Source organism: Halyomorpha halys, unplaced genomic scaffold, assembly GCF_000696795.3.
Source record: "Halyomorpha halys isolate HHAL.00 unplaced genomic scaffold, Hhal_1.1 Scaffold69.1, whole genome shotgun sequence".
Taxonomy (NCBI): Eukaryota; Metazoa; Arthropoda; class Insecta; order Hemiptera; family Pentatomidae; genus Halyomorpha; species Halyomorpha halys.
Window position 1 is genome coordinate 876,639 of NW_027108206.1, and position 14,610 is coordinate 891,248.

Genomic DNA, 14,610 nt, shown 5'->3' on the forward strand with positions numbered 1-14,610 from the left:
AGCAAATATCATGAAAACTGCTACTCTTACGAATATAAACATTATAAACTACTTTATAGCTCATTAAACTAGCTTTAATTTGAGTGCTAATAGACATCTGTACGACAAATGGTTTTTGAGATACACATTTATGAAATAAATTCACTAACTACTGATCTTTCAGTACATCCCGTACAACATTTTTATGAAATGTTGCTTTTTAAAAAGCTATATCTCGAAAACTATTTAACGTAAATAACTCTATTAGGGCTCATATTTTAGTAAATTTACTCTTCTTTAAATGGCGCTCTCTTGGGGTTTCATGTGGTGTTGCTACTTTTTATGATATAGTGCTCCGAATGAATTTTTTTGTCGCTTTGAAATAGCCGCCATTTTTTATTCCCCCTACTTATACTTGGAAGACTCATCAATTTTGACTATTAATTTTACATAGTTTTCATTAAAGTAATCAAAAATTGGGTTGAGATAACTGCCTTTTTTCTCCTCTTGGGCTCTTGTACTATCGGCTGTCCCTCTCTTTTGGCTCTCACAGATTTCGGCCAATTGTACATAAAGATTCTATTAAAAACGTAGCTCCTCTAGTGCTATTAACGATCAAAAAATATACTTAGTCTAAAGCCTGAAGTTCATATTAAATACAAAATTATTTGTTTCCCCAAGTATTCTAACCTTCGAATTGATTATTGCGAGTATCTAGTTCCTAACTTTCTTTTCTTCTTTTTTGAATTAAACATATCCGATTTTCATTTGGCTTTGTGCTTTCCTACTTTAGAAGTGAAAGATATTTTAGGACTCGTTACTTTGTGTCTCACCTGTTAGGTTTTCATCATAATGGACGATATTCAGCTATAGTTTTTAACTATCTAAATATTCAAAATTGAATTATATTTCTCCAAATTTCCAATTTTTTTATTATTATTTATTTATATGAAGATAGTATGACCGGAACAGGGGGGTTCTATCCTGAAAAATGTGGGGTAATTTTATTTTTTTTTCTTATATGTGGATACAATATGTACAAAAAACAAAAATAGTTTTTTGGGAGTTAGGAAACCTCGCATTTGTGAGACTTTTTTCGCTTATAACTTCTTTACGGTAACTTATAGTGAAAACTTTACTCTATAATAAATTTAATAAAAGCATTACATTCTGTGTTGAATGATTACCAGAATTTAATAATTCGATTGAGTGTTAGGGTCATAAACTAATCATACAGTGATGATATTATATATTAGTTTTTGATAAATTTGGAAAAGATCGTTTGCTTATGACGCTTTTTATACATTCATCATTATTATGCATACGTATACGGAATATTATCAGATTCGAAATATTATCCTAATACAAACCATAAAATAAAATTATGGAACATATTAGATAGAAACTAAAGTAATATTTTTATGCGCATAATTAATTTTAAACAGGGAGCTATTTAAGGAAAAAAATTATCACTTTTTAGAAAATTCTATGGGCATTTCTAAATTTCATTTGATGAAATAAAGTTTCAATTTTTATTTTTTTTTTTAATATTTATTTATTGCTATTTACAACTGTACATTATAATACATTTAGTAAATCTGATCTAAGTTAAATTGGAGTGTTATAGGCGTGTAGAGAAACTACCCATTGGTAGCACTCTAATAACGTTTCAATGAAAAAAAAAAAATCTTTTTACTATTAAGTATTGTTGGTTGATGTACTAATGTAAAAGTGATTCAATAAAGAAAGTGAAGTAAGAAGGTGAATTAATTTCCTGAAGCGATAAGAGCAACCTTCAAAAAATAAACCACTGAACAAAGTTATATTTTTTAAAATGCTGAGATTGTTCATGGCTACCTATCATAATATCACGCGGATATTGTAAATTGAAAAAAAAAATAAATAAGTAAGTAATAAATTATATGAAAATCTTATAAATATTTACTGTTGAATACAATCTGATTTCAGTATATCTGCAATAATTGTGGTATAGTCAAATAAAAAATAAGGTGTAATGTAAATTTTTTATTAGTGAAAAAAATTAAAATAACCTACATTAAATGATAATTTAGACAAAAATGTCAAAGATGATCATTATTTGTGTATTATTTATATTGCACATGCAAAAATTGCAATATTTAAACTTTTATTTTTTGCTCATTTATCTGAGTGTATTATTGTATGTTGCCATAAGTGTCGAAGTCGGAGGATTTTTTTCAGCAAACTTCTTTGTATTTTTTCACAGATATAATATAAAAGATACAACTGGTCTGCACCAGCATTACTCCTACAGATGTTGACTTAAAAATTCCTTTTATTATACAAAGTTTCCTAATTGTAATTTTAACGATGAGCCTTTTTTTATTTTTATGATAGGAAAATATTATATCATATTCAATTGGTTATTGTAGGTCTCAAACAAAGCGGCGGGTAATGAGAGTAGATTTGGACAAGTGTAAGGCTCGTCTGAACAAGTGCCAAAAAATCAAGTGTCCACCGTCAAAAGATTCAGTTTGTGGGTCAGATGCAAGAACATATGACAGTGAATGTCATCTACAAATTGCTAACTGTTTGTGAGTATCATGGAGATAAAAAAAAATTAAACATATTATACGATAGCAAACACTAATTGTTTCTTCTTTATGTACAAATTAAGGCGTGGAGTGCAACTAGCTCATATTGGAGACTGCAGCCCGCTGTTGGATAGAGAAGAATGTCCTTCTGATTGCGATGAAGAAGAAACATTACCTGCTTGTGGCTCAGATGGAAATGTATATAGGTAAAAAGTCTTAGTATAGTATTATGATGACTGACCCTGTATGAAAACTGGTTACCTATACATGGAATATAAAATAGGAAAAGTATTGCGATCGAGAAAAATTTGGAATTCCAATTTCCCACGGAAATACATGATTTGTGATTCCCGAGTCCAAAAAAAAAAACTAGTCTCGCGAAATGGTCTGTATGCGTAGCATATATTTTATAAATTGTTATTTTAAGATGACCAAGTATCCCAAAATAAAGATTAATTTTCATTTTCATTTTGCCCGACTGCTTGTCAGATCAAGTGAATCGACACAATTCAGAAAAATATTTAAAAGGCTAAGCATCTGTAAAAGAAACAACCATTCTTGGAAAAAATGGGGTTATTTTTTTGCGAAGCTTTCTTATTGATTCCTTGAATACCGTGCCAAAAACCGATCTTTTAATGATTCTATGGGTCGCCGAAATAAGTCGTTTTTGCCAGTCTTTTTTGGCGGTCAGTCGTTATAACCGTGGTTGCTATATCCAATTTTAAATACATTGGTAAGGGTCTCTAAATCATGTTTCCGGAAATATTTGAGATTTTTTTTCTTTTATCTGCCCTTCTTTGAATGTAATTGCTCTCTGAGGGTTGATTTTATGGAATTTATGAAAATGTGATGGGTCTTTCGTTTAATCTTAGTCCATAACCAATTAAAACAGATAACAAATTATACAATGGTACCTACTTAGTATATACAATAGTGCCTACTTAGTATATAGAAATAGTATAGGATATACAATAGTACCTAGTTTTTAAAGAGAAATTGAAACACAACTATAAATAATCTAAACATTTTTTATTGGTGAGAAGAATAAATTGATTCTAATGTAAATGAATATTATCCAATTATTTTTTCATTCCCCTCCCTACATTGGTTAGTTTGACTTGATAGTAAAGCAAGTACCTTTTATATATATATCTTTAAAAAAAAAAATTGTTTTCTAGATCATTATGTGATTTGAAGAAAGCCACCTGTGGTCAGAGAGTAGTTCCTGTAGCATTGCACCATTGTCCTACAACTGCTGCTTGCAAATTAAACTGTTCTGATGAGAGAGATTTCGTTTGTGCTTCAGATAATCGATTTTATCGAAATGAGTGTATCATGAGAAGAGAAAATTGTGGGTGAGTTACAATAATTAGACTGCCATAATTAGAGGATAAGAAAGTTGTAATACGTGTTTATACTTCATAATCAGAATGAAAAAAAAATGTATTTAAATGACAATTTTGCACTTATAACAATTAAAGAGTACTAATTACAACTATTAATTAATTTACCACGAGATTATCTTAAAAAATTAAAATAGAATATACACAGTGTTAAATGTTGAAAGAACTATTTAAGAAATTCATTTCTAAACATTTTGAATGCATTGGCATTTAGAGTCGTAGTGAAAATGTTTGAAATCTGTTTCGCACTTAGAAAATTACTAAAACATCAAATTCCCGATCTATTTTCATTTCGAAGCATCAGAAATCACCTGTAGACTGCTTTAATCGCCAATAGCTACACCCTCCCAAGAACCATTTGGCCAGTACAAGATATCGACTACTCAAAAGAAACACTTACGCGGTCAGTCCCAACAACAACCATAATATAAAAGCTTGACAGGTTGTTAAGCCACCTCAAATCGACTCTCATCTCTTTTTAGGAAAGCTTAACTAAAGAACAAAAAGCAACGCTGGCTCGGATCGAAACATTTATTTGTTAAGTTAATATACAAACAAAATTCATAAATTAAATTAAAAAAAAAAAGAAATCTGCAAACATTAAAATATACAACAAAATAAAAAATAAAAAAGGTCCTTCGATTTAAATAAAAATAAAAAAACAAACGAAATTTACAAATTGCTGATTATAATTTTTTTTACGAATTGATGAACTGTGATGGGTCGGGGTCCTGAAGTCTGTTCCGAAAGGTCAGAGACGATGTCCTCAATCCACGTCGGTGGACCCACAAATCACGGAGCAAGGTCTGGTGACTGCTTCTCTGTACAAAGCGACTGATCGACTATACTTACACAATTCGACTGGGCTACTGTACGTAGGCTACTGACCTTAGGCCACCACTTGTATTGTTGTGGCAAATAATCCCATTGGCTGGTATTTCACTATATAAACACTACACCACAAGCCTAAATTCTCTTCATTTAAAACAAAGCCAACTTCCAACCTAAATACAAAATAAATAAATTAAATCTATTTGCTGTCTAATTACAAAACATGTACATTTTAATATACATGGTGTTAACACAGGTAATCCATCATTATTAACCTTCCGCGATCAATCTCAATGTCCACCTTTACTTATCTTTAGTACCATCGCCTGGGTTAACTTGAGAGCTATTATCTTTAAGATGCAATGAAATGCCAACATATCCTTAACTATGTGACAACAGACTTGGTAGACCATACCCCCTAATCCAGAATTTCATGGCCTTGGACTTAAGTATCTTAATCTTATAAGTATCTTCGTGGCTTGGTTGAGTAATCCTTACAGAGGTCCTCTTTTCCAATGCCTCTGGGGCACTTTGCCTGTCTTGTTTAGCTCACGTAGGTAGCCAAACTTGATATTGGGGCCTCTACTTGCATATGTGGCCCATTTTTCATTAGTTTCCTTGGTCTTCTGGATTCTGATCAATATCCCAGTGCTTCATATCTCTTCTCTCACTGCAGTCTCACCCGTTTCATTAAATCTGGCATTTCAAATAAATTGATTTAGCAAGTACTTCATTTAATTAAAAACTATAAGACAGTCCTCAAGTTACGATTCTCGATTTTACTAGATCCCTCAGAAATCACATACTGCACTGTGCCCAGAAACAATCTAGGTGCGGTTTAAAGTACCTTTTGTTTAGTTTACCCCATACCTCACCACTTCTGGCATATGAGATGGTTATCATAGTGGTTACCAACCTATTCTAATCCGATTGGTAAGATTGGATTTCCATTCCGTGGAGTTACTAGGATATACGTCAACCCATCCAGGCTGAATTCGAACTGGCGCTTCCACAGACATGAAGTTGCTAAGGTGATGCCTTAGCACACTTGGCTAGTACAGCCTTCAAACTACCTTCTCACTGAAGGTTTCTAAACTCATTTTACCACCTTGACCTTTGATTGCGTAACAGCCTCCAACCTTTCATTCCACAGGGCTTCTTACCTCTATTCCTGCACTAGACTCTACCTAAATCTCTGGTAGCAGGATATAAAACACTTATTTTTTCTCATTATACAGGAGTGCTTAATTAAGACCTTAATCCTTTTTTTTTATTAATTTATTCTTTTTAGAAATATCTTATTTCCGATTTAAAGCTATATTTGTGGTTCAAATATAATTATAATTAAAATATACAAATCATGTCAACTGTGAATTCAAAAACAAAAACATACCAGTAAAACACCTTTCAAATTTTCCTCTGTTTCTCTCACTTTTTATTATATCGCTAATCAATATTTTTATATTCCATTATCTTTCCCTTTGAAGCACATGTTAAAGGAAAACCAGAGAATTATCTAATAGACAAGAGCGTAGTCACATAAATAAAGTTTGAATGAAATAGTAGTAAAAAAAAGTTTTTTATTTTTTTTTATTTAGCTTTTTTAATTTAAAGAAAAATATTATATTAACAGTAAGAAAACTAAAATAAAAACTTATAGCCATTTTTTTTTTTTTTAAATACTTGGGTCTTTCTCAAATAAACTGTCACTTAGGCTTCCTGAGGTTTATAAAACCTCAGCTAACCGGCCATTTCAATTTTTTTTTACAAACCCCCTAGAAAAATTAAGAAATTAAAAAAAAAAAGTTTTAGATAGAAATGCTAAAAATTGTTCACAGTAACATCTGGGTGAAGTGATGGCGTCAAGGAATGCAGTGTTGCCTTAAACGAATATTAGGCCATTTTATGCCCCAATCAAAAAACCTTTTTTTCAAATTTTTTTCATTTCAAAACAAGTTTATTTCATAAGGAAAATTCCTAGAAAATCAAAACGAGCAAACCAAGTGAGGTTTTTGTACTTTTAAACATTGATATAACATTATATAGGGCTCAAGACTAGTTTTCAAGTACTTGAATTTTCTTTGTTACAAACTTCTTGAGGTGTTGCGACGTGTTTGCCAAAATATGACAAATTCGTGGATGCAAAAGCATGAGGGTGTTTTATTTGGATTGGCTCTAAAAATGCCTCTACACGGTTGCCAAACAATAGTTAATTCATTCATGTGCAAGCGTCTGGATGGATTGATACAAGTTGGTCTGACTTTGTGGGTGACCTGTTGGTTGTCGGTTAATTGGTTTAGAACTGTCTACAGATGAATATTTATACTCTCTGTATTTTAGTAACTTAAAGAATTTTCCCTACTATAGGTAATCAATAATTAACTTTAGTTTAAGATTGTGTCTTTTAATTGTATTGATTGGGCATAAATAATTTTTTTCCCGAATCTAGTCAATTACCTTAAGTGGTTTATTTTGAATTAACACTGCTCTAATATACATTTATAGAGACATTATATGTTTGGGTAGTTAAAACAAGAATCTAATACAAATTAAAGTGCTGTTGAAATCATTTGAATTCTATTTTTAAGATATATCTATTATTTTTTTCTACTCAAAATTATGTAAATCATTTTGGAATTTTCCAAATAAACAACTTCTCAATATTGACCCAGCCATAATTTTATTTATTTTTTCACAGGAAACATGTCTTTGTTGTCCCACTACCCAGGTGCCTAGCAGGCTTCCAATTCAAGGGCTGCTCAAGACCATGCCCTGCACTCTATGACCCAATATGTGCTTCAGATAATAAAACATACTCCAATGAATGCTTCCTTGAGATGGAAAACTGCAGATCAAGAAGTCTCGTTACTAAACAACACCATGGTGTTTGTGGTCAGCCTGTTGAAGAGACCAAAAATTACTTGTACTAAAAAATGCACTTTGCTCTTTTGAGAAAAGATGGGTAGGATGCTCAAGTGTTGACTGATCCCTAAATGACCTACCTATCTATGATGTTGCAAACGACTGATGGCCTATCTGTGGTTATTCTTTATTTATGTTTTTAAAAATATTATTATTAGTCTCTTTACAATAATTTGAAAAACTTAAAATGGATTTGTTAATTTTTTTTTTTTTTTTAAGTTACTTTGCTATTAATTGAAACTACACAATCCTTGTGAAAACTGCCTATTGTACTAAGTATTCTTTAGTCAATTTTTAAAAATTGTAATGGCTGTATTCTCTATTTAGGCTTGATTCTAATCTACTTATCAGCAGTTGTTAGTTTTATCCAATTTTCTTTTATTGTGTGTTTATTCCTTTTTTTCTAACATAAAGACTGTATGCTAAAGGAGAATTTACCAAAAACTATGATCAAAATAATTAATGATTTTTTTTTATTGGTTAGACGACATACCTTGGAAGAGATTTTTGTACAGGACTTTTATATATCTGGGCTTAATAAAGTATATATTTGAATTCGCCATTTATTGAAAAAAAAAAAATACAAATAAGGAATTCCAAAAACATCTTCGTGAAAATATTGAGTTGTAATCTCTGCATTTTGTTGACTTTATGTGATCATATAAAAATTACTTAATGCAGCTTTCTACATGTACTGTTACAATATTAACAATTCACCATTCGATTGCTAAGGTCATTATAGTACACTTAAAAAATAAAATGAGAGTTAAGTTACTCAAAATAGTGAAGTTTCATGTATCATTATCTATATTTATTGATTTGACAAGTATATTTTTATTAATGTAGACTATGAAATGTTAATATCTAGTCTTATCATTGAACAATAATGTAATGGAAACAAAGTCATTTTATTTTTCTTAGCCTTATTTGAGGATGGATAATTAAGTTTAAAAAAATAATATACTCTGAACTAAAAGAGACTGTGAACACAATACTTGCATTTTATTTCAATGCTTATTTCATATGAAAATAGTTATTTTTCTAAAAATTTTATTATGTACCTCGACATAACTTTTTTTAATTTTTCTTCAATACCAAATCCCTTATTTTATTTTATAATAATTTAAGAAATTAATTTTTAAAGTACTGATTTATTACTAGTGTGTTAAGACATTTTATAGGATTTACCTTTAATGGACAAAGAAAATACTATTAATATATTTTTGTTATACATTGATTTGTGTAATATATTCATACAACTGCTCACAAACTAGTTCTGCAAAGTTTATTATCAGAAATAATAAAATAATTCTTTAACCATTCATGATAAAAATTTCATAGGATTTTATATAAAATAAAAACTAAATAATTTTATCAATAGAAATACTTTACTTTTATCTTATAGCAATTCATAAAATGTAAGTTGGGCGTTCACAAATTTTTTTTTTCCAAAGTGTTCTAATTAATGTGTGTTTCTCCTTCATACCTATATCTCTATAACCTTATCATTGCAGCATCATTACAAAATGTTTTTATTTTCAGTTCTGTTAGTTACTCACCTTAATTAGTTTATAACAATTTTTGAAGGGCTCCCACACCATGTAATTAGTGGCTAAAAATACTAAGTGTTTTCAATGAAGACATATTCCTATTTCCTGCCCTATTCATAACATTTTCATTACATAAATTTGAATCAAGCCTGGATGAAATTTAAATTAATTTACTTATTGAAGATTACTCTTGTGTTCATTTTTTTATTAAATTATTTATTTTGTAAATATGAAAATTACAAAACTTAATTATTATGTTTACTTCTTGCCAGTAAGGTGTTATATCTAATGTGGAATAATGTTTACTGTTTATTTTTGTGTTTTTCCATTTGAGTTTTACAAATTGGTCCATGCACTCATGTTCGTGTATGTACTAGTACACACTCACACATAAAAAATACACACACACACACACAGTCACATACATTTTTTATTTTGTATATATACTTGAAGTAAAATTTTTCATGTTACAATCACTTAGTTTCTTGATAAAGTTTATGGAGTGGTGAATTTGAAATGTAAACTATTTTACTGAATAATTTAAATCAAATAATTATTTGTAATTTGAATAAAAATTAGGAAGACGACTGTAAAAAATGTTTATTGATTAGTATAGAACAAATAAATTATTTATTTAAAATCAATTGTTTCTATTCATTATAACTCCTACAAAACTAATACCAAATTGAGTAGATGTACATATATGTACAAATGCATACTTCGACATTGCCAACAGTGAGGGTGAGAAAAGGGTAAGATCATAATTACTGTTGATTTAGAATTTAGGTTCATTAATTTGTAATTAAATATAATTATTTTATTGTGTTGTAAATAATTGTTCACATATTTATCAAAAAGGAAAATGAATATACATATTCATGTCTGTACAAAGATATTGGAAGTTATTTTTTTAAATTGAATTCCCAAGCATTGTTTTCTAACTAATTAATAATTCATTTACCAAACATAGAACCTTTTCCAGGGATAACTTATTTTTTCTAAATTCAGAATATAGAAATAATGATAGCCTTCATAAAAAATTGTATGAAGTAAAAAAGGTAAATGTTTTGGTGTATGAAACAGTAATACACACTAATAAGTGAAACTGGTCTTAATTTCAGGCCTCATCAGAGCTAAAAACAACCAAAATAACAGCTATAATGAATGAAGTTTCATTATTTTTATTCTATTATGAATAGAATAAATATTTATTTTTAATTCATAGAATGAAAATTATAATTTTTTTTTTTATTCTATTATGGTTGTTATCTCAATTTCTTTTTAGCCCAGATGAAAGCTTGTAATTTAGGCCCAAACATATTTATAATATGTTATGAATTGACTACAGATAACAAAGTTTGCCCACGAGAATTTGTGACTCTCAAGCTTGGTGTTTAAGATTACACCTAGAATGAAATGATGTCCTAAGGAATTGAGAAGAGAGCTGAATTGGGAATCGGATATGGATTGGGGCAATATATGGCTGTGGCTTGTGGGAAATCCACTCCCATTGCCTATTCAAGATTTCCTACTAGCCACAGCAATAGTAATCAAGACTTTTTCCTTTCCAGTCACACTTACATCAGTGTACTGCCTTCCCAGCCAATCCATCTCTGATTCCCAAATTCAGCTCTCTTCTCAATTCCTTAGGACATCATTTCATTCTAGGTGTAAACTTAAACGTCAAGCATCAGCAATTGAGCTCAGGGGCCACAAATTCTCGTGGACAAACTTTGTTAGGTCAATTGGAAACTCTTTTACCAAATCCTAACTGATAACGTTGACCTCAGAGTAATCCTGTAAACCCTAGAAGACCTTGATGATGCTGTATATTCCTTTATCACCACAGTACAACAAATTGTCTCTGCTGCTTCCTTTCCTAATCACTCTCCAAGAACTGCACCAAAATCATTTACCACAACACCTCATAGATCTAACTCCACACCAGATCTCTCTGGCAACACATAAGAAACTCAGCCGACTGCTGCACCTATAATTACTACTGTAAGCAATTAAAGCAAGAATAAGCCACATTCCGTTCCCAATCCTTTAATGTCTACCTATTCACCCTTTCTACTCGTGACAATACACAGTGGAATATCTATATATGTGGAAGAATTTTAAAATCCCATCCTATTTCCCATTCTCTCTGGGGAGATGATGGCTCCTGGGCAGCATCTGAGGAAGATAAAGCAGAAGAATTGGTCCAATACCTTTCCAACACATTCACACCTTACCCAGAATCCCACTCCACAGCAGCAGAAAAAATCCTTATGCCACCAATCCCACTTTTATTACCCCCTAAATGAATTGATCTCTCTGAGGTCGAATATCTTTTAAAAATCCTAACACTTCGTAAATCTCCTCACATACCTATGCATCTACATCTTAGGGACCACCCACTTTTTTTTCTTATTGAAAACATTCCATTATCATACTTTTTCCAATACCTGGCAAACCTCCCAAAAACATAGCACCTTATAGACCAATCAACCTTCTTCTCATTCTTTAAAAATCTTTGAGAAGATCCAAATCTTAAAAGAATCCTACCTATAATTGAATCTTCCTATATTCGTTTTTGTCAGTTTGGATTTCGTTCTCAACATTCTGCTGTTCAGCAAGGGCTTCGTGTTGTTGACTATATTTCTGCAGCCCTGGAGTGCAAACAGTACAGTTCCGGTGCATTTCTGCAGACTTTTGACCGGGTATGGCACACCACATTGCTCTTCAAGCTCTAAGTCCATCTACCCCAGCCCTTATACCTCGTCCTCTGACCGTACCTCTCAGACTGCTCTTTTCGCGTTCGCTGTGGTACAGAATTTTCGGACTGTTATCCTATTGAAACTGGTGTCCCACAAGGCAGCGTTTTAAGTCCTGTCCTCTACATTATCCTTCCCACAGATATTCCTCGTTATCCCGAAACCTTCCTGGCAACATTCGCTGATGATACCGCCATCCTTTCATCCAACTCAGACCCTGATACAGCAACCGCAAACCAATAAAGGTACCTCTCCCTAAAGGAACCTCATTATCCATCTCTACAATCCTCCACGAAAGCTAAAACGGCACTGAGAGCTCAGTTCCGAGTTACCCAGGCTGAATGTAAATAGGAATGATAATGTTTTAAGATATTATTTTACTTTAAGTTAAATTTATTTAATTTTGATTTATGAATTAATTTTTCCCCTTATTCTCTCCCTGATTCATCTTACCATTGTCTAAGAATATGACAGAATGTAATATTATATAAAAAAATAAAAAGAAACTTAGATCAGATCGTGTTTTGAAGAATAAATATAAGTCACTTCAAACTGCTTCTCGGCAGTAAAACTTAACATTTTTCTAAGGGTATTTATCATCGTCATATTCTTTATATATTTACGCCGGAGAAAGATTTTTCTTGGCAGGTTAAAACCTTATGGTACTTGCATATAGATTCATTATTTTAAGTCACTGTTGAGAAAGGCTCTTTTCACACCTTGAGTTTGAATTTTCCAGTTTTTCTTGGAAGCTGTAGCAAACTATAGTCTCAAGGAGGTTGTGAATAAAAAATATTGGACTTATCAACATAAGTCCAAGCTTGGTTCTTTGTTAGTGAATCTATTTAATTTTGTAGGGCTTTTAACAATTCTTAATTTTCTTCACAACTTACAGCTTCATCGTAGGTCAAGTGCTTCATTTTACTTGTGCCGAAATCCGTAATATGATCTTGAAATTTTGCTGGTGTTTTTTTTCTTTGATAAGCCTATTGTTGTCACCATTTCCTAAAACTTCTTCAATTTCATTAACTCACTGTTGATTTGCTTCCCTTCCATTTGATTAGTTTTTGTTTTCTCGTTCTCCATTGTCTTGTTCTTCATTTTCTTTCAAATATTCTGTGTTGGCTTCTTCATCCAGCTTACGTTCAGAGGGGTGAAAGAACGAGTTAGTAAAAGTTACATCTCTGCTTACAAAAATCTTTTCTTCGTTTATATTTCAGAATCAGTAACAAATCCTACAAACACGGTTTCTTCGCTTCTACTGTCCTGGTTTCTTAAAGGTTTCACTACTTTTGCGCTTCTTCACCTCAACGATATTATTAACATTCATCATCAAAAATAAGAGCTTTGGCATTATTCAACAATGTTAGGTTTCAGCGTTCACATTTCCCATTTCATTGTGGGGTGTAAAGTATGGTGAAATCCAATACTATTCCTTTATCTTGACACCATGATGTAAGTAGTTAATTTTTTAATTTATTGATATTTTCACATTTAATTTTGCAACCTTTCAGATTGAAATGAGTTTCCCCTTCTTTTATAAACCTTTTTATATACTGAAAAACTTCATTTGCTGGTTTTGTTTCAAGGAGATCCACCATGTAGAAATGAGTGTGGATTGTTCAATAATATAATGAAATCATTTTTATTATCATATACTGGAGCATTTACTGGACCACACACGTCGGATTGAATTATTTCCAAAGGGTGACTCTTTCTCTCTCTTTTTTGAAAGGTAGGCGTATCTATTTAGCTTTTGCACAAATACTACAATCTACATACCTCATATTGTCAGTCTTAAAGTTTATTCCGTTGCATAAATCAGGTATTTTCGTCACTTGACCATAACTGAACTGGCCTAGCTTACTGTGTCATTTAGCCAGTTCTGTTACTTCTTATTCAGTAATTAAAGTATTATCACTAGATTTCTTTTAGTTCACCACACAAAGTTTATTTTTTGTTTTCCTTCTTTCCATGACATTATTCTCTGGTACTTCCACTTCGTTTTTAGAGTATAATACTTTTTTATATTAAAAATAAACAGTGCCACAACTTTTTATTACTCAGTTTACTAACATGAGGTTTCGTGTAAGCTAGGCCACATAATACACTTCGTTAATAATGCAGATTTAGATCGACTGATCTGCAATCTGTCCTTTCTTGGCGATTTTTTCATTATTTAAGTACTCTTTAATTTCTGAAAAAATGTTTCTTTTGTTATTTAATTGCATCCATTGTCTACCAACATCTCAAAATCATTGCTTAATTTTGGTTCTGTCTTCGAATCACAGTGATAAGAAAAAAAATTAATTTTATTTGTTATCGATTATTTGTCATTATTGGTATTATTCTTCATACTCCAGGTTTTATTTCGATTTTTCATTTCAGAGTGTTCTTTAAAAAAAATTAGTCTTCTGATTTGTGATTTAATTTCTCACAATACATACAAACTTTATTTTTTAGAAAATAGTTTTGCTCACTGTTTTTTTTTTTTTTTTTTTTTTAGATAGATTTATTTATTGATAGATATTACAATCTGCCACACAGTTGTGGGCAATAGGTAATAGTGATGAATGATCTCATACATACTAAA

The 14,610-nt window shown here is 31.1% G+C and overlaps 1 protein-coding gene across 1 annotated transcript in view; it reads left to right on the forward strand.

The window, feature by feature from the left end:
* Positions 1–9,902, forward strand: part of LOC106692740 (serine protease inhibitor dipetalogastin) — a gene marked incomplete at its 5' end in the record, with an annotated part of 82,673 nt that extends 72,771 nt beyond the window's left edge. The window contains 4 exon segments of the mRNA XM_014438856.2: positions 2,391–2,552; positions 2,636–2,758; positions 3,731–3,907; positions 7,485–9,902. Of these exon segments, the coding sequence (XP_014294342.1) occupies positions 2,391–2,552; positions 2,636–2,758; positions 3,731–3,907; positions 7,485–7,716 (694 nt within the window). The 3' untranslated portion in view covers positions 7,717–9,902.
* Between the last annotated feature and the right edge of the window lie 4,708 nt (positions 9,903–14,610).